Source organism: Panthera onca, chromosome D3 (genome assembly GCF_046562875.1).
Source record: "Panthera onca isolate mPanOnc1 chromosome D3, mPanOnc1 haplotype 2, whole genome shotgun sequence".
Classification (NCBI taxonomy): domain Eukaryota; kingdom Metazoa; phylum Chordata; class Mammalia; order Carnivora; family Felidae; genus Panthera; species Panthera onca.
The window spans coordinates 5,584,604-5,609,454 of NC_138350.1; the positions used below are offsets into that span (position 1 = coordinate 5,584,604).

The 24,851-nt window shown below is 54.0% G+C and overlaps 1 protein-coding gene across 4 annotated transcripts in view; it reads left to right on the forward strand.

Moving 5' to 3' along the window:
• ABCB9 (ATP binding cassette subfamily B member 9) overlaps positions 1-21,465 on the forward strand; it is a 35,979-nt gene extending 14,514 nt beyond the window's left edge. For all 4 annotated transcript variants that reach the window (XM_060612149.3, XM_060612148.3, XM_060612147.3 and 1 more), the window contains 10 exons: positions 4,296-4,410; positions 4,905-5,035; positions 5,912-6,117; positions 8,496-8,693; positions 9,910-10,038; positions 12,867-13,055; positions 13,543-13,716; positions 15,593-15,752; positions 17,435-17,571; positions 20,170-21,465. In XM_060612149.3, the coding sequence (XP_060468132.1) occupies positions 4,296-4,410; positions 4,905-5,035; positions 5,912-6,117; positions 8,496-8,693; positions 9,910-10,038; positions 12,867-13,055; positions 13,543-13,716; positions 15,593-15,752; positions 17,435-17,571; positions 20,170-20,433 (1,703 nt within the window). In that variant the 3' untranslated portion in view covers positions 20,434-21,465. The remainder of the gene's footprint in view (positions 1-4,295; positions 4,411-4,904; positions 5,036-5,911; positions 6,118-8,495; positions 8,694-9,909; positions 10,039-12,866; positions 13,056-13,542; positions 13,717-15,592; positions 15,753-17,434; positions 17,572-20,169) is intronic.
• The last annotated feature ends 3,386 nt before the right edge of the window (positions 21,466-24,851 follow it).

Consider the following 24,851-nt stretch of genomic DNA (forward strand, 5'->3'; position numbering starts at 1 on the left):
TGAGCCACCCAGGCGCCCCTTTAAATTTTTTTTTTTAAGCTTATGTATTTATTTTGAGAGAAAGAGAGAGCCTGAGCTTTAGAGGGGGAGAGAGAATCCCAAGCAGACTCTGAGCTGTCAGCATGGACCCCGACAGGGGGCTCGAACTCACGCACCGTGAGATCATGACCCGAACTGAAATAAAGAGTTAGACGCTTAACCAGCTGAGCCACCCGGGCGCCCCTGGTCCAAACAGTTTGAAAGCACTGCTCAAACAACGTGGGTAGGAAGGTGACATCTCAGGGTCAAAAGTCCGTGGGTTCCGGGGGGCAATAAGGCCTGGTCCTCGCCTGGCTGTGTGCCTGTGGGCAAGTTAGCAGACCTTTCAGAACCTCACTTCTGTGAAATGGGGATTGTTGGCATTCTCCATGTTTCACGATGTTGTAAAGCTTGGAGAAACAGGAGAAAGACAAGTACGGAGCTTGGTACGAGACGGTAAGCTCTCAGGAACGTTAGCCGTTAGGCGTTGTTACACGTTTAAGACAGTGTCTGGGAGTGGCCACAAAGCCAGAGTGTTCTCAAAGAGGACAGGCAAGCCCCGGAGCTGACCCCTTTCCTCTCACGGTCCACCCTCTGCCCTCTCAGTCCCAGCCCCTTGACCGCTGTGCAATTTTATGCAAGTCACTCAACGCCTCTGAGTCTCAGTCCCCTCATCTGTAAAATGGGCATAAAAATAGTACCCATCGCAACAAGGGCTGAGGAGGTGCGGGACGTTAATATGAGTACGACATCGCAGACAGCTCCTGCCACACAGAAGGCTGCCGAGAAATTGTAGTGGCTGTGAGTATTGGGATGACCCCTTTCCATTTAACCAGATAGTTCTCCTGCTCATGTTTCAAGGTCCAAATGTTCCCTTCTCAGAGAAGCCTCCTCGAATTCTAGTGACTTGATCTCCACCTTTACCTCCACCTCAGTTGTAGCACTGGTGTCATGAAAATCATGCATCCACTGTCCTGCCTCCCCGACCAGGTTTTGAGCCCCTTGGGGGGGTAGGGGCCAGGTCTGCCTCACCCCGGGTCCCCCCCCCCGCCCCAAATCCTGGCACAGAAGCAGGCTCACCGAATGAATGAACAGATGACCGACCAGCGTGCCCGTGTGGGCAGCTGTCACCCATGACCTCGTTTCCCCCTCCTGCCGGGGCCCTGTTGTCAGCTGCCTGTGCTCGGGGACTACAGATGTCCTGAAATACAGCTGAGCAGATTCCGCCAGCCTGCAGGGTTGTGTCGAGGTGAAGGGCTTAGACTTGAGATCAGGTCCCCACCTGTCCTGGTAACTTGAGGCAAGGTTATTGAACTTGGCCAAGGCTGTTTCTCATCCTGAAAGTGGGGTTTTGTTGGGCTTGTGAGAATTGGGTGAGCTGGGGCACAGTGCCTGCAAAAGGAAGTACTTCACACAGGTTAGGGACAGGGGCTACTGATAATTATTCTCGATCAACAAGCGCCCAGGAGGGGCCAGCTTTTTCTGAAACCTCATAATCTGAAAGAAAAACCGCCCATTGTGGGGAAAAACGGTGAATTTTAGGGTGGAGCATCTCCTCTCCAATTGAAATTCTTTAATATGGACTTCACACCAACCCAACTAGAAAACCTTGGGCAAGTGACTTAGCCTTTCTGAACCTTGGTTTCCTCATCTGTAAAATGGGAATAATGATAATACCACACCTATGGGATTACTGGGGGGCGTTTGAGACTTGAAAGAGATGGGAGAGCAGATATCCAGTGTAACAATGCTCCAAGCAGAGGGAATGGCCCGTGCAAAGGTCCTGAGGCAGGAACATGCCTGGTTGTGAAAGGAAAAGCAAAGAGGCCTGGGTAGCTGGAGCTGTAGGTGGGGTTGGGGTTGGGGGCGGGAGAGTAGAAGATGAAGCCAGGGCACTGGCAGGTGCCTGATCATGGAGGGCGCCATTGACCGCTATAAGGACTTTGACTTTTACCCAGAATGAGATGAAAGCCTGAAGGCGGATAAGGTCTGACTTGGCTTTCATAGGACCCCACTGTGTGCAGGGTGGAGAACAGAGGGGCAGGGACGAGGGTGGCAGCTGGGAGGACCAGGAGTTGTCTGGGAAAGTCCAAGGGAGGTTGGACCCAGGTGGGGACAGTGAAAGAGACTGGATTCTAGAAATGTTGACTCTTTTTTTTTTTTTTTTTTTAATATTTATTTTTAAGAAAGAGTGAGAGAGTGTGAGCTGGGGATGGGGAGAGAGCAAGGGAGACACAGAATCCGAAGCAGGCTCCAGGCTCCGAGCTGTCAGCACAGAGCCCGACACGGGGCTCAAACCCACGAACCGCGAGTTCATGACCTGAGCTGAAATCAGTCGCTTAACCTACTGAGCCACCCAGGCGCCCCTAGAAATGTTGACTCTTAAACAACACGAGAGTTGGTCGAAAACACATGTATATCTTTTGACTCCCCAAGAGCTTAACTTACGAAGAGCCTCCTGTGGACCAGAAGCCTTCTTGATAATATAAACAGTTGAATAGCACATATTTTGTGTATTCAATTATTGCAACAAAGTAGTGTATTCTTATGATGAAATAAGCTACAGAAAAGACAGCCTTCTTAAGAAACCATAAGGAAAATACGTTTACAGTCTTGTACTGTTATTTATGGGAAAAATCTGTGTGTAAGTGAGCCTGAGCAGATCAGACCCGTGTTGTTCAAAGGTCACCCGTGGTTTTTTTTTTTAAGTTATTTATTTATTTATTTTGAGAGAGAAAGAGAATGAATGCAAGCGGGGGAGGGGCAGAGAGACAGGGAGAGAGAGCATCCCAAGCAGGCTCCGTGCTATCAACGCAGAGCCCGACACAGGGCTCGATCTCACAAACTGTGAGATCATGACCTGAGCCACATGATCAAGAGTCAGTCACTCAACCGACTGAGCCACCCAGGCGCCCCAAGGGTCACCTGTATTTTGAAGGTGGAGGCATAGGATTCGTCAGTGGGTTGGAGAGTTTCGTGTGATTCCTGTGCAGATTTGACAAGAGCAAATCGCCTAGCTTAGCACGGCGCCTCGTACCCAGTAAGGGCTCCGTAAGTGTCCGTTGTGCTTAATATTATCCTTGGTGTTTCTTGGAGCTCGCTGATGCCCTTTTCTTCCCTGTGGGTAAACTGAGGCCGACCTCCAGTTTAGGTGGACTCCACAGTGGTGCCTGGAGACCCCATCGAGTGGAGGACCGTGGGGACGGAGGCCCTCTAGGTTGCCACCTTGTGGTCCCTGTGCCAAGACCAGCAGAGGGCAGCAGAGCCCCACAGAAGGCCTCACTGTCCTGGCCGAGCCGGTCCCGCAGAGCTGGCCAGGGAAAGGGTGTCAAGACCAGCCCAGGATTCATTCGCTGAACTTTACCGAGTACCTACCGTATGCCCAGGCCCATGCCAGGCTGTGCCCTTCGAAAGCACTGCAGTGACAGCGAGGACACAGCCTGGTCCAAGCACCTTCAGTCCTGAGATGAGAGCGGGCCTTCCGGGTTATTGGGAGGGAAGGGATAGGAAAGAGCCCCCAGATGGGAGGCCAGTTTGGGTTTGCATCCTGGCCCTGCCTCTTAACTGCCCCGTGCCGTGTGACCTCAGGCAAATGACTCAGCCCCTGAGTCGAGTCTCCCGTTCACCTCTGTGCCATGACATGGGGGTGGCGTCCTGCTAGCCCCCTCTCGCCACCCTGCCCGGCGTTGTTCTGAAGGTGGGTACAATAAGTGCGTGCACAGTGACGTGGCAAACTGTGAAGTGCGCCACCGAGAGGGGCTGGGTGGCCGTTTCCAGCATCATTGGAACCACATACCTACATCTCCTGAGGCTGGGAGCTTCTGGAATTTGGACTCCGGGGCCCTCCGCCAGTGAGAAGAAGGAAGTGAACTTTGGCCGTGTGGCCTGGTGAGCGTCGTCTCATCTCTTGGTTCCACTCTCCTGCTCACCTGTCCAATGGGGGTGGTGGCAGGCCCACCCACAGAGCCTGTGCAGAGATGGCGCCGTGCGCTCGGGCCTCGTAGCCATTATGAGCGGTACTGACCCAGTCTGTATAGGCCGAGTCACCCGTGTTTCCTGTGTTCCTGTTCCCTGGAAAGAGGGGGGCATTAAGCAGTGCGGGCCCCTGCCCCGCCTCCCACCAAGGTGAGAAGCAGGAGTTTGCCAAGAGAGAGCACCCCATCCATCGGTGGAGTGAGCCGAACAGGCGGTGTGCGGGCTTCTGGAGGCTCGGGGGGGGGAGGGTACGGGCTTCCCGGGCTGCAGATGCCCCCTGAGCCCACCATGTCTCCCGGCAGGAGAGACCTTCCTTCCCTACTACACCGGCCGGGCCATCGACGGCATCGTCATCCAGAAAAGCATGGAGCAGTTCAGCACGGCTGTCATTGTCATGTGTCTGCTGGCTATCGGCAGGTAGCCTGCTCTCACCCCCACGCCCTGCCCTCTAGGGCCGCAGCAGGGGAGGGAGGTCAGGGGCCAGCGCCTGAGAGGGCTGTGCCCGGGTGGGCCGGTCACCGTGGTAACCAACAACCAAACTGGCTTTGAGCCACCTCCTCTTGTCCCTAAAATTGGCTTCGGTCCCTGAGGGTTCCCCTTTCGCCCTCCCTGGCTATTCTCCAAGTGCCCTTCTGGAAGGAAGAGGGTTCTGACCGGCAAAGCTGGATCCTTGTGCCCGGTTAACACAGTCCCCTCACAGCCCTCACCTTGGGGGACTCCAGGCAGGGAACAGGGGAGACCGTGCGGTGGCAGCAGCCCTGGAAAGGGGCTCGCTCGAGGTTGGGTCCCTCCCTGCCTCCCCCCTGCAGAGTGGCCCTCGCCTGCCAGCAGCGGGAGGGGGCAGCTGGGTTATGGTTGCTGGTTGTCGCAAGGACGTCGTGCTATATATAACATCTCTTATCTGCAATTAGCTCATTTGCCGCAGGTATTCGGGGAGGCATTTTTACACTCATATTTGCCAGACTGAACATTCGCCTTCGAAACCGTCTGTTCCGCTCGCTGGTGTCTCAGGAGATGAGCTTCTTTGACGAGAATCGCACAGGTTGGTCCTCCTGCGGCCTGGGGTAACCTCGGCGGCCTGGGGCCCAGCCAAGGTGGGCTGGCCTCCCGTGGAGGGATTAAATGGCTGGCTTTTCCTGCTATCCTGTTGGGGATAGAAACACCCCCGGGGGCCCTGCCTGAGGCCGGGAAGCTGGCCTGCTGGCTGAGGTTTTGGTATGAGCTGTGGCCACTGCAGGGGGACCCTGGCCAGGCCACTCCTGCAGGAGCCAAGGCCTTGCCTTCCAGTGTTCTCTGGGAAGCACCAGGGCGGTGGCCCGAGAGGCTCAGCTCCAAGGGGACGAGAGGGTTGGGGTGCGGGACAGAACAGGCAAGGCAATAATAGTATCCGGCCTAGATCCCAGGCTCTGAGATAGAACAGCCTGGGTGCAAGCCCTGGTTCCACCACTCGCTAACTTAACCTCTCTGAGCCTCTGTTTCCCCATCTGTAAAATGGGGACAATGGTAGGAGCTACCACGGGCTTGCTGTGAAGCTCTTGGCCCGGCAACTGCTCAAAGTTTCTCCTCCCCACCAGCCCAGATTATGATTTCTGTCCCCTCTGCCAGTGACAGGGAGGAGATACGGGCTTGGTCCTGGCTCAGTCAGGGACAAGTCACGTGGCACCAAATGACCTTTCCCTTTCTGAGCCTCGGCTGCCTTCTCTGTACCGTTGGGATGTGATGTCACAAGATGCTCGCTAGGAGGGCTGGGCTCAGAGCAGCCCTCCGGGGGGTGTCTTCTCTTCCCTCCCGTCCCCACCCAGAAGGTGGGGGACGCCTGAGCTCCCTGGTGCCTGTCTTGGAAACCCCCCAGTGCCTCCTGCCCCCGCCCGCAGTGGGCCCGTTGCCACGGTGGGGACTGAGCCTGCCTGTGTTCCAGGGGACCTCATATCCCGCCTCACCTCCGACACCACCATGGTCAGCGACCTGGTCTCCCAGAACATCAACATCTTCCTGCGGAACACGGTCAAGGTCACAGGCGTGGTGGTCTTCATGTTCAGCCTCTCGTGGCAGCTGTCCTTGGTCACTTTCATGGGCTTCCCCATCATCATGATGGTGTCCGACATTTATGGCAAGTACTACAAGGTAGGTCCCGCCTGCTTCCCGCTGGGGTCTGTGAGCCGCTCCCGAGGGAGGGAGGCGCCCCAGGAGGGGCTCAGGGGCACCACGGGGGGCTGGCGAAGGACTCAGCCCAAGCGGGTGCTCTCCGTACATTCATTCACTGTGCGTTCACTCATTCAAGGAGTACAGGCCCCGGGATGCATCAGTGAGACAGAAAAGCTTCTGCCCTCAAGGGGTTTATGTTCTTGCGGAAGACGCAGACGATAGCAACAATAATAATAGCAACAATGTGTAATATGATGCCAGATGGTGAGTGCTAAGGAGGAAAAGGAGAGAGAGAGAGAGAGAGAGAGAGAGATGGGGAACTCTGGGGGGGCTGCCCTTTTAAATCGATCTTTCTGGGGCGCCTGGGCGGCTCCGTCGGCGAAGCGTCCAACTGGGGCTCAGGTCACGATCTCCCGGTTCGTGAATTCGAGCCCCACGTTAGGATCCGTGCTGACGGCTCAGAGCCTGGATGGAGCCCGCCTCGGATTCTGTGTCGCCCTCTCTCTCTCTGACCCTCCCCCACTCGTACTCTGTTTCTGTGTCTCTCCCTCTCTCAAAAATGAATAAACATTTAAAAAAATGTTTAACTGGTCTTTCTGAGGAGGTGACATTCGAGGAAAGAGGTGGACAGCTCGGGGAAGCGTGTTCAGAGCTGGTGCAAAGGCCTTGCGGTGGGACGTGCCCGTATGTCTGAGGAGCCCCAGGGAGGCGGGTGATGCCAGGGCGTGAGCAAGGGAGGTGATGAGGGTCGGGCTGTGGGCCTGTGTGAGAACTTTGGTTGACGCTCTGAGCGCAGCGGGCACTGCCTTTCCGCAAAGGGTCCTTTCGTCCGTGTGGGGGAGGCTCGGGCCCCGCGCGGGCGGCCCTCAGCCACCATGCAGCTGTGGGTGGCCGCAGCCGCTCTGGCCACTCCTTGGTGCAGCCTCCGCCAGGCAGGTTGGCCCGCGAGCTAGACCCCCACCTCACCCCCCTCCTGCTCCCCACCCTGGTGGGTGCTCCAGAGCCAGAAGGGACTGAGGCCGGGTTTAGACAGGCACAAGCGGCTCTTTCCCCGGTGACCCAGGCCGGAGCGACAGGCTTTGACACGTGATTGGCTCAGCGTCCCAGGCTCACTAGAACCTTTGGTGCCCGTGACCTTAGGCCAGCCCCAAAATACATCCACTCCCCACAACCGTCGCGTCGCCTCCTGGCAGAGTTGACCGCCCGGGAGGGCCCTCTCCCCCATGGTTCTGGATCATGGGTCTCTGTTTTCCTCTCTCCGAGTAGAGAAAGTAAATATGTGAGTTGGAACTGGTGCCATTTCCCTTCCTCTGCTCCCGCCCCACCCTTCCTGCCTCCCTGCCAGCCCCTGGGACGGGGCAGGAAGCCCAGAGCCTCCCCCCATCTGCCCGTGCACACCTCAGGCCCCGCCAGCAAGTTCTGCTGGGTGGGGCTAAAGGAAGCTCAACGTAGGTCTCCTGCTTGTACCTCAAAGTGTTGAATCTAGCCACTGAGTCATCGCCACAAGCTACATGTGCGCTGTCCACAGCCAGACATGACTCAGGGCATGGCATGGCTCCACCCAAGATGCCACAACACACCGCATGCTTCCAACGGCCTCGTGGGACATGCCCCTGCACGATCCTAGCCTGGCCTCTCCAGCAGCCTTCCTCGATGGCTTGACGATATAAGCATCTTACCTACTACAGGGCCTGAACAGCTCTGCCCAGGGGCTGCTTCCAGAACTCTGGTGGGCAGTAGTCGGGTAGTCCTACACTTGGGACTGCCTCTCAGCTATCCATACCCAGTCATATACACAATGCAGGCGGATTTCACAGCCTTCTGCCACCATCTAGAACTCAGCTAGGAGTTCTGGAATCTCTGTACCAACCCTCAGGCTCTACCTTAATTTAGTGTATGTTGATAATATGAACAGCACCCCCTTCATAGTTGGTGTTTCTTGGATAGTGTACAACCTGAACAACCATCCAGAGCATCTCTGTCTAATACTAGCACAGGATCAGGTGTTGAGGCTCCTTTTCTGAGAGGATTACCAAAAACTGAGCCTGTGATGGTGAATAACCTCCATTTGGTACTGCAGATGACTTAATAATCAGCTCCCCATCCCTCAGGAGCTGGAACCTCAGGACCTCATCCCAAGAACCCAGCTGGAGTCTATTCTCTGAGTCTGTCAAATCGAGCTAGAAGGAGAAGGGAGACAGTGGGGATCTCGGTCTTATCCTTTTGTCCCTGGAACTCCCTGCATAGGCCTGGCACCAACTAAGAGTAGGAAAAACCCAGAGAGGCGTAGAGGCTGTTGGATGGTGAGACTGTCTGTTTGGGGGTCTCCTCCTTCTTGTCCCCACTCCTGCCCGTAGAGGCTCTCCAAAGAGGTCCAGAACGCCCTGGCGAGGGCCAGCAGCACGGCCGAGGAGACCATTAGCGCCATGAAGACAGTGCGGAGCTTTGCCAACGAGGAGGAGGAGGCCGAGGTGTACTCGCGGAAGCTGCAGCAGGTGTACAAGCTGAACAGGAAGGAGGCGGCAGCCTACACGTACTACGTCTGGGGCAGTGGGGTACGTGGGGCAGGTCCGACTGCCGGTGGGGGTGGGGGATGGGACACCAAGATGGGGAGATCCCTCCGTCAGGGCGTGAGCCTGGGGCCCTGCGTCTCCGTGTCGGGCTGGTTGCCCTTGGCTTCGCTCTGTCCCACCTTTCTTTCTGCTGGTCCCTGGGGCAGATCTTTCTGGAAAAGAATGCAGCCTCCCAGTAGATGTCTTCACAGGGCATCTCCTCATTCCCTCTCACCTGGGCATGGGCTTGCTAGGGAACATCCTCGCCCAGGAAGGGAGTCACCCCGAGGCCACTGGGACCCAACCGAGGCTGCCGTCTGGCAGGTCCTAGGTCACAACCCCACGGCCCCCCACTGGAGTGTCTGGCTCACTCCCTGGGGGTGAGTCACGGCCCCTCCCTGGAGGACGGGGAGTTCTTGGAGCCCGTTGCTGTCCGTTGGCCACATCTGGGAGGGAGGTGGGCACAGCGGGGGTAGGTATGAGGAGGGTTTGGAGTTTAGGGGGGAGAAGGAGTGTGATCCCAGGGCACAGGGCAGGCTGCCCAGCCAGAGAGGAGAAGGGGCCCAGAAATCCAGCTCAGCTAGCCAAGCCGCCCAGCCATCTGCCCGCCGACAGGGATGCCTTTTGCCCCCTGCACAAAGGTGCTGACCTAGCTCTAACCCAGCTGGGGGTTCGGGGCGGGGAGAGGCAGAGAGCAACCCTGGCCTGTCACGGGTGTTCGGGTTCCGCTCCTGTCCCACCTGCCAGGCGCTGGAGGTGGAGGGAGACAAGAGCGTCCCGGACGCAGCCCCTCCTTCAGGGAAGCCGGCGGGGCGAGGAGACACTTCCCATCGTCCCCCTCCGTCTGGCTTGCCGTGCGACCTTAGCCAGCGGACCGAACCTCCCCGAGCCACGCTCTTTGCAGCGAGGAGGAAGACACAGCTCCCGCTTGGCCTGGCTGAGGCGCTTGGGCTGCGCGTGCGGGCCAGGGCCTTACAAAGGAGGCCTTGTTCTCTGCCAGGCCTGCGGCTCCCTCCAGCTGGGGGCCTTCGCAGGGAAGAAGTCCAGGGCCCGGGAGCGGGAGGGCACGTGTGACGGCCGGCCACCAGCGTGTGGGAGGACACCCCCGCCTGGCCGGAGTCTCGGTCTGTGGCTGGGGGGAGGGGGGAGGGAACAGGGGGCGTGGGGGGGTCTGAGCCGAGACCCCTGTGACCCGGGCCCCCTTGCCCTCTGCCCGCAGCTCACCCTTCTGGTAGTCCAGGTCAGTATCCTCTACTACGGGGGCCACCTCGTCATCTCCGGGCAGATGACCAGCGGCAACCTCATCTCCTTCATCATCTACGAGTTTGTCCTGGGAGACTGTATGGAGGTGAGGGGCCGGCTTGGGGAGGGGGTCCTGGGGAGCAGGAGGGATGCGGCAGAGGGGTCTAAACGGGGGAGGGAATGCTGCAGGTGACGCACAGATGGGGTATTTCTCAGTAGGTGGGGGAGAGAACATAATGCCGAGCATGACAATAATACCACCAAGTGGCAGCAGCTGTGTTTGCTGAGCAAAATGACAGGGACAGAGGTCATTTCAGGAAAGGCTCCTAAGAACACCGTGAGGGGTCTTAGTACTATTCTACGTCCCAGTTCTCGGAAAAAGAAGCTAAGGCTCAGAGAGGTTAAGTGACTTGCCCACCGCGTTTGTGGGGGGACCAGGTTCAAAGCCAGATGGGTCTGACTTTATTTTAACCCACTTTGTAATGTTTTTTTATTTATTTTTGAGAGAGCGAGAAGGGGCACCAGTGTGGGAGGGGCAGAGAGAGAGGTACAGAGTACGAAGCAGGCTCTGAGCGGTCAGCGCAGAGCCCGACGCGGGGCTCGAACCCCCGAGCCGTGAGATCGTGACCTGAACCAAGTCGGATGCCCAATCAACTGAGCCACCCAGGCGCCCCTGTTTTAACCCACTTTATTTTATTTTTTTTTAATTTTTTTTTTAACGTTTATTTATTTTTGAGACAGAGAGACAGAGCATGAATGGGGGAGGGTCAGAGAGAGAGAGGGAGACACAGAATCTGAAACAGGCTCCAGGCTCTGAGCTGTCAGCCCAGAGCCTGACGCGGGGCTTGAACTCACGAACCGCGAGATCATGACCTGAGCCGAAGTCGGACGCTTAACCGACCAAGCCACCCAGGCGCCCCTGTTTTAACCCACTTTAAAGAGTAGGCACCACGGGGCGCCTGGGTGGCTCAGCTGGTTAGGCATCTGACTCTTGATTTCGGCTCAGCTCATGAGCTCACGGTTCATGAGTTGGGGCCCCGCGTCAGGCTCTGTGCTAACAGAAGAGCCTGCTTGGGATTCTCTCTCTCTCCCTTTCTCTCTGCCCCTCAAATCCCCTCAAAATAAATAAACTTTAAAAAAAAAAAAAAAAAGAGTAGCACCACAGAACAAACAGGGGTTGTTTTAGATTCCCTTAATTTGGGTTCCCCCAGGAGCAGACCCGGAGACAGGGAGCTGGGATGCTCACGTCCCAGCGCCCGTGGGTCACTGCTGAAGGATGCTTGGAGTAGGGGCGTTAATCCCCTGGCACCGAGGGTGGGCCTTTGTGTCCTCCACTGATAAAGCTGGGGGCGTGCACGGGGGAGAGGGTGTTAGCCTCTGCAGGAGATGACACTTTGCATTGGCGACAGTCATACCTGTATGTCATTTGACACAGCAGCTCTGCCTCTGGGAACCCCGGGCTGCAGAAACACCCACACCGGTGGCCAAAGGTGTGTGGACACTGAGGGAAGGAAGCATTGCTTCCAATAGTGAAAACTTAAAGCCTCCTCCAACGCCCACCGGTCAGGGATTGGGCCAATAGGGCCCGTCTGTGTTCCAGAAGCAGTATGCCTGCACTATAAAAACTAGGCAACAGCCACAGAAATGGGGTGCCTCTGTGTGTATTGGTATGGAAAGGACCCCGAGACCTCGCGTGAAGTGAAAAGGCGAATCCCAAAGCAACAGGAAGGGTCTGATCCCACTGGCATAGTTTTTAAATGTCAGAATTATTTATCATATATGTGCGTGTGTTTGGAAACGCCCAGAGGAAGGACTGGAAAGATAGAGGACGCGGCTACCCAGGGCTGTGGGAGGAGGTGTGGAGGACCGTGGCCATGTAACGCTTGTATCTTAATAGGAATGATAATATCTTGATATTCGTGATAACAGTCCCAGCTGTGCTGTATTTTTTAAGTTTATTTGAGAGAGAGAGAGAGAGAGAGAGAGAGAGAGAGAGAGAGAGAGGAGATGGAGAGACAATCCCAAGCAGGCTCCACACTACGGCGCAGAGCCCGATGCGGGGCTCAAACCCGTGAACCATGAGATCGTCACCCCCTGAGCCAAAACCGAGAGTCAGACACTTAACCGACTGAGCCCCAGGTGCCCCCCCACCCCCACCCCCCTGCAGCTGTGCTGTGTTGAGGGCCTACCAAGTGCCAAACAGTGTTTCCATGGAACAATGACGCTGGTACTAAGGTCACTCCCGCTTCCCCAACCAGGACACCCAGTCCTAGCACAGAAGGGCCTGAACTCAGGAACCAGCCGTGCCTGGGTTCAAGTCGCACCTCTGCCACTTCCCAGCCGTGTGACGTGGAGGAAGTTACACGAACTCTCTGTGCCTCCGTTTCCCCATCAGCAAAAAGGAAAAAATGATAGAACCTACCTCGTAACATATACAAAGTGTTTGATGAAGTGAGTCATCATTCTTACTCGCGTTTATACGGTGTATATTTTTACGCGAGGAGAATGTATAGCAGAAAGTAAGTTTTTAAAACCGAAATTTGAAAAAATGCTGTGGCAGCCGAGAGGGGAAGGTTCGATTCCTGTCCTGCCACATCTGGCTGGTTCAGTTAACTTCCCTGCCCTTCCGTTTCCTCCTCTGGGGGGTGATAATGCCCCTGTGCAGGATGCTTAGCTAGAATGGCCCCAAGGCACTGGTTCCAATGTGTTCTGACAAAAGGCATTGGTAGTTTTTGTTACTGCCCTTGTTTTTCATTATTGTCGTTATCTGCTGGACTAGTGGGGAGCCCCAGCAGCGTCCTGCACCCCCCAGAACTGCTGCTATGGTCCCCACTCTCCCGCACCCCCTTCATCTCTCTGGCACCATGGCGGGGGGGAGGGCTCCCAGCACCGGGGTGTCAGCGGGACAGGAACATGTGTCTCCTCCGCCCACAGTCCGTGGGCTCTGTCTACAGCGGCCTGATGCAGGGAGTGGGGGCCGCCGAGAAGGTGTTCGAGTTCATTGACCGGCAGCCAACCATGGCGCATGATGGCAACTTGGCCCCTGACCACCTGGAGGGCCGGGTGGACTTTGAGAATGTGACCTTCACCTACCGCACTCGGCCCCACACCCAAGTCCTGCAGGTGAGAAGGGTGCTCGAGGCCCTCCCAGATCGCCCCCTCCTTCATCCCGTGTCTTGCGCGCCTCCTAGAAGCCAGGCCATGGCAGCGTAGCCGGGATTGCGTAAGGCAGAGTCCTTGTCCTGGAATTTGGGCTGTAGTCAGGGAAGGCAGATCACTGACCGAGGAGTCCAAACAGTTAAGTGCTAGGAAGGCAACAAATCAGGGTGGTGTGACAGGGGCCGTCTACAGGGATGGTGTTAACAGTCAAGGAGGGCTTCTCGGAGGAGAGGACATTTGGGCTGGATCCTGAACAGGGAGAGGAGGCACCCAGGGAGTAGAAATGAGCATAAAGTTACTGCCAGATCCTAGAAAGGAGAGCATTCCGGGGGCTGGCAGTGTGCAGCCCAAAGGGGCGTGAGCGGGTGGGGAAGGGTGCCTGCCTGTGTCCGAGGCTGGAGCTTCAGAGCCCGTGGCCCCACACCGTGCTATGTGCTGCGTGTCCTTGCAGAATGTCTCCTTCAGCCTGTCCCCAGGAAAGGTGACCGCGCTCGTGGGGCCCTCGGGCAGTGGGAAGAGTTCCTGTGTCAACATCCTGGAGAACTTCTACCCTCTGGAGGGGGGCTGCGTGCTGCTGGACGGGAAGCCCGTCAGCGCCTATGACCACAAGTACCTGCACCGAGTGGTACGTGGAAGGGCCTTTGTTTGCCTCTGTGCGCTTTCCTTTTCTGGCTTCACCCTCATGAGCCGCAACAGAGATGCCGAGAAGAGTGTTGTAGGTAAACGTACAGCTCAGAGACCGCCACCCCGGTCAACGGAGGGAACATTCCAGCACTCCTGCACCTCGTGTGTCCCTTCTCTTCCCCCTGGAGGCCACGTCTCCCTGACTTTTATGATCGTCTCCTTCTTTAGTTTTACCATCTCTTTGTGCCTCTCAAACAGCAAAGCTGCGTTTTGCCTACTTTTGAACTTGATCTGGCTGGAATCCTAAAGCATGCATTCATCGCATCTTGCTTCTTCCACTCAGCAGTTGTCTGTGAATCATCCAGGTTGAGGCTCTGGTTGTAGTTCATTCATTTTCGTTGCTGAATCTAAGGCATCTCTAGTACTTAAAGGAGGCTGTTCCTGACCATACGGTTTTTGGCAATCATTTCAGAGAAGGTTCCTCAACACCTGGGCCTGTGCTGGCATAAAAGCAGGGATGCCCTGGATGGTTGTTCGGGTTGCATACAATACGAGAAACACCAACTATGAAAAAGGCACCGTTGCATCATCCACATACATTATAGGAGAGCCTGAGGGTTGGCACAGGGATTCCAGAACTCCCAGACAAGTTCTAGATGGTGGCAGAAGCCATAGATTGTGAATTGTGATTATTTGCCCGCCCGTCTGCTTCTAACCAGGGGGTAGATGGCTGAGCAGTGGTCTCAGGTGTATAAGGACAAGGCTGCTGCCCACCAGAGTTCCGGAAGCGGCTCTTAGGCAGAGCTATCAAGGCTTTGCAACAGCTGATACGCTCAGACACATACTATTCTTAGACTGTTAATATTGTCCTGCTTTTTGGCCAGCGGGTGAGTGCACGTGTGGAGGTGTTTCACCGCGGCCTTTTGCATTTTACTGATGACTAAACATATCAAGTACCTTTCCATATGGTTCGCTACTTGGATTTCCTCTTTTGTGAATCCCTTCTCTTTAGTTTAAAGTAATTTTTTTTCAATTTTCGTAAACCCAAAACAGGAAAATTCAACAATCTAACCACATTCCCATATATTCAGAGAATTTTGTAACTAAGACATAAGAGTTCCCCTCTGCCTCACTTTTTAAAATTCCACCCCATGGTGGTGACTCTGCTGTTAGCAGTTCAGTAAATATCCTTTCTAACCTGTTTCCTATCTTTATATAAATATATTGATATATAAAGGCACACATATAAGTTTTTTTTTTTTAACAAAAACAGAATCATACTCGGTATGTGTATCTGTATATGTGTATATACAGATACACACACATATATATACAAATTTGATTTTATGGATACACTGTGATTATTAGCCAATTCCCAATTTATGAAACTGATTTTTTCCTCTATTTACAATGTCGCAGTGATACCCTCCATACTCTCATTTTTGTAGGCTACATTCCTAAAACTGGAATCAGGGGACAACAGCTTCTTTAAAATATTCTCTTTGGAGGGATGGGGTACCGGGGAGGTCTTTATGGCCCGGGGGCCTGCTGTGGCCTCGTGTCTTCTGACGTGAACAGACTTACATTCTACACTCTCTTTCCCAGCGAGCTGTCTTGGAGGTCAGGGAACTCGGCCCCAAGCAGCTAGCTTAGCGGGCCCCAGATTTTTGGTCGGGGGAGCTGAGGTTTTGTACAGAAAGTGGACTCTTGTTTTGGAAGAAGAGAGGCAGCTGATGTTAGCAGCCAGGCACAGGCCCTGATCAGATTTCAGACCCAAGACCCCTGGCGTCAGGCAGGCCTGGGGCTGGCAAGGTTCCCGGTGACAGCTGGACGGATGAGCTCCAGGCCTCTCATGCCCCATCCTTTCTCCTGCACAGATCTCCCTGGTGAGCCAGGAGCCAGTGCTGTTTGCCCGCTCTATCACGGACAACATCTCCTACGGCCTGTCCACCGTGCCCTTCGAGATGGTGGTGGAGGCTGCACAGAAGGCAAATGCCCACGGCTTCATCATGGAGCTCCAGGACGGCTACAACACAGGTACAGCCCAGGAACATCACCTCCGCTGTGCCTGAAGGTCCACCTTCAGGGATGCGACCCTCTGAGTTGAGCATTGCACTCTGCCAGCTGCTCTTTATTATTTCAGGTGAAATTCACTTAACCCTTTGAAAGTGAGCACTTCAGTGGTGTCTAAGGACATTCACAGTACCAGGCAACAACCGTCACCTCTGTTGAGTTTTAAAAGATTATTATTTTAGGGGTGCCTGTGTGACTCAGTCGGTTGAGCATCCAACTCTTGATTTCAGCTCAGGTCATGGTCCCGGGTTGAGGGATCAAGCCCACATCAGGCTCCATGCTCAGCATGGAGCCTGCTTAAGATTCTCTCTCTCTCTCTCTCTCTCTCTCTCTCTCTCTCTCTCAATCTCTCTTTCTCTCTCTCTCTGCCCTTGTCCCCTACAACACACATTCTCTCTCTGTCTCTCAAATTAAAAATAAACAGGGGCTCCTGGGTGGCTCAGTCGTTAAGCATCTGACTTTGGCTCAGGTCATGATCTCATGGTTCATGAAGTCAAGTCCCACTTGAACTCAGGTGAGCCCGAGCTCCACTTTGGGTAAAATACAAGCCCTGCGTCAAATGAGCCCACTCTCTCTCTCTCTCTCTCTCTCTCTGCACCTCCTGGGATTCTCTCTCTCCCTGCCCCTCGCTTACTTGTACTCTCTCTCTCTCAAAAAAAAAATTAGAATATAAATAAGTAAAGCATTATTTAAAATAATATATGTATTATATTAATGACAACTTAATTTTATGTTAATAAATTAATATTTTAATATAACAGATTTAGCAATATTGATTTATATTATATATTTTATTGTGTTTAATATACTTTAAAATTTCAACCCTTGTAAAGGGGCTATTCACATGGTTCAGAACTAAAAATATATACATATAATGATACATAATGAAAAGTTTTATTTTATCCCTGTCTCTACCCCTTTTTCCTCCTGTCCTAACAAAGCCTCTTTCATGAGCTTCTTACGTGTACTTTTGGAGTTTCTTTATGCAAATGTGAATGTATATTTTATTTTTATTTTATTTTATTTTATTTTATTTTTTTTGAGAGAGAGAGAGCATGCTAGGGAGGGGGCAGAGAGAGAGGGAGACACAGAATCCGAAGCAGGCTCCAGGCTCTGAGCTGTCAGCACGGAGCCCGATGCGGGACTCGAACTCACGAACCGTGAGATTGTGACCTGAGCCGAAGTCGGACGCCTAGCCGACGGGGCCACCCAGGCACCCCTGCCTTGCTCCTTTTTTAAACAGTTGGATTGTATACCAGTGTATGGGCTTTATGATAATTTATTCAAATAAGCCGTTCAGTTTCCTACTGACAGACATGCAGGGGTCATGCATTTGTCCTTGTGATCACGGGCTTGCAACAGCACAGTGTACTATCAAGCATTTGGATTTTTGCCAAATGAATAAGTAAAAATTGGTACCCTGCTACCGGTGACTGTAGTCACGATTTGCACGAACAGGGAGGGAGAGCAGCCTTTCGTGTTTTGGAGCTGGTGGTTGTCCCGGCCGGCGGCCCTTTGAACCACAGCTTTTCCTGGAGAGCACAGCTCCTATGGCAGCAGGGACAGAGGAGGGGACTTTTCTCTCTTCCCCAGGGCTGCCCTGGCCTCACCCTCTGCTCACTTGCCCCTGTCCCTTTGTCACACAGAGACTGGGGAGAAGGGTGCCCAGCTGTCGGGCGGCCAGAAGCAGCGGGTGGCCATGGCTCGGGCTCTGGTGCGGAACCCACCCGTCCTCATCCTGGACGAAGCCACCAGCGCCCTGGATGCAGAGAGCGAGTACCTGGTGAGTTGCGAGGGATGGCGGGGTGATGCCAGACAACGGAGCCAGGAGCTGGGAAGGGTTTGGAGACTCCATGGAGCCCTCCCCGGCTGTCAGTTTCCTGGACTAGGGTGTTCAGGGCTGAGGGTAGGGAACCAGGGGAGAGGAGACCCAGGGCTGGACCAGCCAACTGGCTCCTGGCAGACGTGAAATCATATGATACGGTTTGGAGTTGAGGCCCCGCCCTCAGCTCATCACTTGAGCCAGTGTCTTCCGCTCTCTGAGGCCCACTGTCATTGGTAAAGAGGGTCCAACGGGGTATTTGTCACTGACTAGCTACCTCGGCCTCTCCGAGGGTTGAATCGTTAATTACACAGGCATTCACTGAGCTCCTCCTGGCCACTGGGCACCGTCCCAGACCCTGAGGTTGCAAGGGCTGGCTGAACAGACAGACAAAGGCCCCGTCCCTGCTGTGTTTCCATGTTTCCATTCCAGGGGAAGAACAAGCATGAGTTCAACGTGTGGCCTGTGCCACGTAGAAAATGAAACTGTCATTTGAGAGAGAGAGATCGAGAGAGGTCACCAGTGCCAAAGAGAAACACGGCCAGACATTAAAGCTGGAAAAAAACCCAGATTTTATTCAGTAACTACTGACAGTAGGGGAAAGAGCTGAGCTCCACTCTGATTTGTGCAGAGGTGAGAGTGGTGACAGGCGTTTCAAAGGAGAGTGAAGGCATAAGGAGGCGAGCTCCAGGGAAGGCCTAGGAAGGGCTGGGCAGTGTGGATGCGATTAGCCGGCCGTGTCTGCTGGCTGGCAACTGTCGGCCAGAATTCTGTCCTCCCATGGAGAATGGGAGACTGAGGCCCTGTCCTTCCTAGCAATTCCATTGAAGAGGAAAGGCCTTTAGGTCCTTGAGAAAGACACTCTTGACTTATAGGAGATTATATATATATATATATATATATATATATATATATATATATATATATCTCAAAGGGACAGAGGAAGGATTTATAATTATAAGCCCTTTTTAAAAATTTTTTGATGTTTATTTATTCAAAAATTTTTATGTTCATTTAATTTTGAGAGAGAGAGGGCACAAGTGGAGGAGACACAGAGAGAGAGAGGGAGACATAGGATCTGAGCAGGCCCCAGACTCTGAGCTGTCGGCACAGAGCCCGATACAGGGCTTAAATTCATGAACTGTGAGATCATGACCTGAGCCGAATTTGGGTGCTTAACCGACTGAGCCACCCAGGCGCCCGTTATGTTTACTTATTTTTTGAGAGATAGCGCGAGCAGGGGAGGGGCAGAGAGAGAGGGAGATACAGAATCCGAAGCAGGCTCCAGGCTCTGAGCTGTCAGCACAGAGCTCGATGTGGGGCTTGAACTCATGAACTGTGAGATCGTGACCTGAGCTGAAGTTGGACACTTAGCCGACTGAGCCACCCAGGCACTCCAGTTATAAGCCCTTTGTATTAAACGCTCGAAGAAAGGGAGGTCAGGAGTCTACTGTCAGGCATTGGCCAAAACAGTCGATTCTCCTGGCAGTGCTGAGCATTCGGTGGGGCTGGGTCATCCCAGGGACAAGGCCTTCCACTGTCAAAGCCCTGCTGGAATGTGGCCATCTCACTGATAGAAGCAGGGTCTCCGGGTACCATTTGAGCTGAGACCCAAGAGGAAAGGAGCCAACGGAGGGCAGTTCTGAGGTAAGAGCATCTGAGGAAGAGAGGGCAGCATATGCAGAGGCCTGGAGCAAGTTCATAGGCGAGCCCGAAGGTCAGCGTGTCAGGCTGGGGGGGTCCAACAAGGTGAGGACAGAGTCCTAAGGAGACACAGGCAACTCAGGCCCTGGTTCTAGAGTTTGGATTTTTTTTTTTTTAATTAACAGAAAAGTTTTAGGTTTAAAGAAAGTTGAGCAAAAAGTGCAGAGAGCTCCCGTATATGTCCTTTTCACCCCATTCTTATTACTAACATCTTATTAATAGTAAGTTTCTCTTATTATTAACATCTTGATGCAGTGAATTCATTCCAAGTGATGAACCAGCTTTAACGCGTTATTACTAACTAAAGTGCATAGTTTACATTATTCTTTGTTGAAGGGCTTGGAGCAGGAATTCAACAGGAACTGATGGAAACGTTAAATCCCGGGGGGCGGGGGGTGGGGGGGGTTGCAGGCATTCCAGCGAGAAGATCGTGGTGGAAGGAAGGAAAGGGTGAGATAACCTGGGGAGACAGCACCTGCAGGGTTCGCTCAGCAGCTGGATTTGGACAATGAGTGAAGGATGAGGAATTGAGGACGATGGTCTAGTTGGCTTGAGCTTTGGGGCCGATGCTGAGACCATTAACCAGGGCGAAGGTTAGAGGAGGGAGCAGGAGCAGGAAGACCGGAGGAGACCGGGTTAGGGTTCACCTGTCGCCGCCCAAGCACCTCCCTGGTGCCGGGCACGGAACTGTGCCCTCCGTGAACCAAAAACAGGTCGCGTGCCGGCCCCGGCTGTACAAACGAGGAACCGAGTCTCAGAGCGGTTAAGGGTGACTGGGACGCAGCGGACCTGGGAGCCGAGCCAGGCCCCGGGTGGACTTGCGGCCACCCCCCCCCCCCCCGACTGTCTCTCCAGATCCAGCAGGCCATCCACGGCCACCCGCAGAAGCACACGGTGCTCATCATCGCGCACCGGCTGAGCACGGTGGAGCGTGCACACCTCATCGTGGTGCTGGACAAGGGCCGCGTGGTGCAGCAGGGTACTCACCAGCAGCTGCTGGCCCAGGGCGGCCTCTACGCCAAGCTGGTACAGCGGCAGATGCTGGGGCTCGAGCCCGCCTCCGACTACTCAGCCGGCCACAAGGAGCCGCCTGGCGGCGGCGGCGGTCACAAGGCCTGACCGGTGGGGCGGAGGCCCTGGCGCCTCGCCTGGCAGACGTACCTGTGGGGGCTCCCCCCCCCCCCACCCCCGCTGCCCTCTGAGCCCAGGCCCACAGCACTGGAGGGCCACCTGCCATGTCCCACGTGTCACCGCTTCCTGCATCTCGCCCCCGATTCCTGCCCCGTCGCCTGGGCCGCCACCAGCCCTCCCCTGCTGCCACGAGCCACCGCCTCCAGTTGGGGCAGCAGAGACACGTCTGATCTCTCCATCTGGCCTCCCAAGGCTTCTAAGCGAAGGTAGAGCTACCTTTTTAAACCAGGATCTTCCCAGGTTTTTTTTACTGCTTGGTTTGATGGGCCCCAGTCAACTCCCAGATTTCAAAAACAGTTTTTTCATTGGGAGTAACGATGGGCAAGGCCGCTGAGATGTTCTAGAAACTTCTGAGCCAGGAGTGAATGATCTTTCCTAATAGCCTGGGGGATGTCAGGGGAGAACCAGGCCTCTGCCCCTTTGCCCCTCGAGAGAAGGGGCTTCCCTGTTCCCTCTGTGTCAGAGGAGGGGACTTCCTCTCTCACTCTTCCCAGCTTCATGAGTCAGGCCAAGGTCAGCAGGGGCAGTGGAAGGCACCTGTCTGCCCATCGTCCCTGCCGCCCTGCCAAATCGAAGCCAGTCTCACTGTGAACCACTACTACTGACCTTAACTGGGGGAGTGAGGGGCTGGCCAGGCCTGGCAGAGACTCAGGGTGTCCCCAGCCCTGCACCCAGCTCGAGCCCCTCGGCCCTGCCTCATCCCCTGCCCCTGTCCCCCACCCCCACCCCTGCAGCCCTCTCCCCCACACCCGCCCCTGCCGCCCTGCTCTTCGGAGGCTCTTGGCATGTTGGATGTTTGGCAGACGCATTCTCTTCCGTGTCTGGTGGATGGGGATGGGACAGTGGCAAAGCTCAGGCTCTGGCTTTGCGGGGGTTGTGGGGGGGGGGATGAGAGGGGCGTTGCAGAATGTTAGAAGAACCCGGCCAATAAAGTGTACTACCTCTGACCCCTGACCTCTGACCTCTTCCTGGGCCCTCTGCCCCATCACCTGGTTAGGTTTTTCCATCAAACCCAGCTCTCCTCCCAGCCCTGCCCGGTGTAGTCGTGGGAGAGACTCTGGGTGGTACAGGGCCTCCCCCCAGGATCTGGGAGCCTCCCTTCTGTCCTCTTCATGTCCCCAGGATCTCCAGCACATACATTCATGTCTGTCTGTCTGTCTGTCTCCGTGCGGCTTGTGCAGGGTAACGGAGACCCGTCTCCTCTAAATCTGCGGGACTTCTGTGACTCCCAGGAAAGCCGAGGCCCAGCAAATGCCACCTGTTCTTTCCCGTCAGGGACCGGGCACCTCACGCCCACTCCGCCCCACGGAGCTGAGACATATTACCTAACAGCTCAGTCAGAAGAGACTGAAGACGTCCGTGGGGGGTATTCATACTTGCAGGATTGTAAGGGAGTCTGGGGCTCCCGGGAGGGGGCTGGGGCAGTGGCGATTTACCAAACTGGTAGAGAAGTATTTCGATATTGTAACTACTGGGGCGGTCACGCTGCGTATATCAGCTCTGTGTCAGCCATGTACCCACTCTCTTGCCAAATAAGCTGACCCAGGCCGTGACCAGCTGAGTCTCCTGCTTCACCTCAGGGGCTCAAGGAAACTGAGATACAGAGAGGTTAAGCAACTTGCTCAAGGCCACCAGCTAGTAAGGGGTAGAGCTGGGATTCACCCCCAAGAAGTATGTGTGTATGTTTGACCCCAACCACAGAATGCCCGTGAGAGTAAAGATTTAAGCGCGCAGGTTGGAGAGCATATTGACATTGCACCAAATGCTACAGATCAAATGTTGGTTCTCAAACATAAAAGTGCCTCCAGGAACCGGGTAGGTATCATAAGTGTGCGAAAGCAGCCAGGTGTTAGAAAAATCAGTCAACGCTCTTGGTTTCTTTTCTGCTTTTCCACTTTTGACACGGCACAGGGGAATCTTTCTGTTCCATTAAAAATAGAATATGGTGGAAGCCTGAAAATAAATGGCAACCGAGGCTTTATATCTCATTTAACGGCGATGGCTGGGACTTGGCCTCGGCCTCTTGAGGCCATGCGGGAAGGTGGCCTTGAGTCAGCAGATCTGCAGATATTTTCAGAGAAGCTGGAAATTCCAGTTTTAGTGTAGGATTGATGGCTTTATAGATTGGCTCAAATTATTTTTACAAAACCCAGGGCCAATAGACACATCTCGAGTCAGTCTTCAACCTGTGGGTCACCAGTTTGCATCCTCTCTGCTGGACATTCTTGTTCTCCAAAGTCCTTGGAGCTTCCCCATCAAGGAGATTTCCCCTGCCATGGGGGGCCCCCAGCCCAGCCCCATTCCAGCCCAGGCTCCTCTCTTGCCCCCTCCCCGCCGCCCATCTCTTTGCCTCATTGCCTCACCTCCCCCCTCAAAATCCCCAGGCTGGGAACCCCAGATGCTTCCTGCTTTCCCATGCTCTGGTTCCCTGGTTGGCAAACCTAAACCCAAAAGCAGGCCCTAGGCAGACAAAAGAACCTTCCAGAGACCAAGCTAGCTGTTTTCTAGAAGGCAGACATGATTATTTTATTTTATTTTTTTTTAATGTGTATTTGTTTTGAGAAAGAGAGAGAACGAGCTGGGGAGGGAGGGGTAAAGAGAGAGGGACAGAGAGAGAATCCCAAGCAGGCTCCACACTGTCAGAGCAGATCGAGGGGTGGGGCTTGATTTCATGAACCGTGAGATGACCTAGGTCACCTAGGTCAAAACCAAGTGTCGGGCACTCAACCAACCGAGCCACTCGGGTGCCGTGGCAGATACGATTTTTTAAATAAATACTTTGTTGTGGGATAATTTTAGCATTTCAGAAAGGTTGCAGTGAAATAGAGGGAGTTCTTGCACAGCCCTCAGCCAGCTTCCTCTCACATCATCGTCTCGTGCAATCGTGGCGATAACTTGTCCTAACTAAGAAAACAGCACTGACGCATCACTGTCAGTGAAACTCCAAGCTTTTTTTTTTTTTTTTCCTTTTTCACCAATTTTCCGCTCATGTGGGTTTTTGGGTTTTTTTGTTTTTTTTTTCTGTTCCAGGATCCAATTCAGAGCACCGCATTGCATTTAAAGATAGTTTTTGAGTTGTTTTTATTGTAGTAAAACACACCTAACATAAAATTTGCCATTAATAACATTTAGTGCCTTCACAATGTGGTGCAACCGTCAGCATCTCCTAGTTCCAGGACATTTTCATCCTTTCCCTCCAAAAAAAAACCCATCCCATTCATAGTCCCTCCCTGTTCGCCCCTCCCCCCAGCCCCTGGCACCCACCAGTCCGCTTTCTGTCTCTAGATTCGCCTCTTTGGGACGTTTCGTATCGGTGGAACCATACCTTTATGTGGCCTTTTGTGTCTGTCTTCTTTCATTCAGCATCATGTCTCCGAGGGTCATCCACAGTGTGGCAGGTGTCAACATCTCATTCCTTTTTACGGCTGAATCCTATTCCAGTGTGTGGATGGACCACGTTTTGCTAATCCTTTCAACCATTGATGGGCACTTGGGTTGTCTCTGCCTTTGGGCTGTGCTGAATAGTGCTGCTGTGAACATTCATGTTTTTGTGTGGACGTAATCTCTTGGGTATATGCCTAGGACCAGAATTGCTGGGTCACATGGTCACTCTCTGCTTAACTTGAGGAACCACCTACCAAAATGCTTCCACAGTGGCTGCACCATCGTACCTTCTTACCAGCAGAGTATTAGGGTTCCAGTTTGTCCACGTCCTCACCAACACTTGCTATTTTCTGCCTTTATTTATTTACATTTTATTTTTTTTTTAATTTTTAATGTTTTATTTATTTTTGAGAGAGAGCGCGCGTGAGCAGGGGAGGGTCAGAGAGAGAGGGAGACACAGAGTCTGAAGCAGGTTCCAGGCTCCGAGCTGTCAGCACAGAGCCCGACGCGGGGCTCGAACCCACGATCGGCAAGATCACGACCTGAGCCGAAGTCGGAGGCTTAACGGACTGAACCACCCAGGTGCCCCTGTTTATTTACATTTTAAATTACAGTCAAGCTGGTAGATCTAAAGTGGAGAGCCCTGGTTTTTGAAGTGGACTTTTTCTCTTTTGTGATTGAGCAAATACGGCTGCTTTCTTCTGCCCCAGGGACTGTGCTGGGCCATCAGGGAAAATCATTGCGGTCAGGCCCTCAGGGAATGCCCGGTCTGCTGGGGACACAGGCAGGCGAGGAAATAAAGGATGGGACGCAAGGGACACGGGCACAGGGGCTGTGGGGCCCCAGAGCAGGTTTAATCCTGGTGTAAGGACCCAGGGGCGGGAGGAAGACAGAGGCAGGGCCGGCCTCACATGCGCGTGCATCCTGTGTTGAAATTTTGGAACAGGCGGCCCTGCATTTTC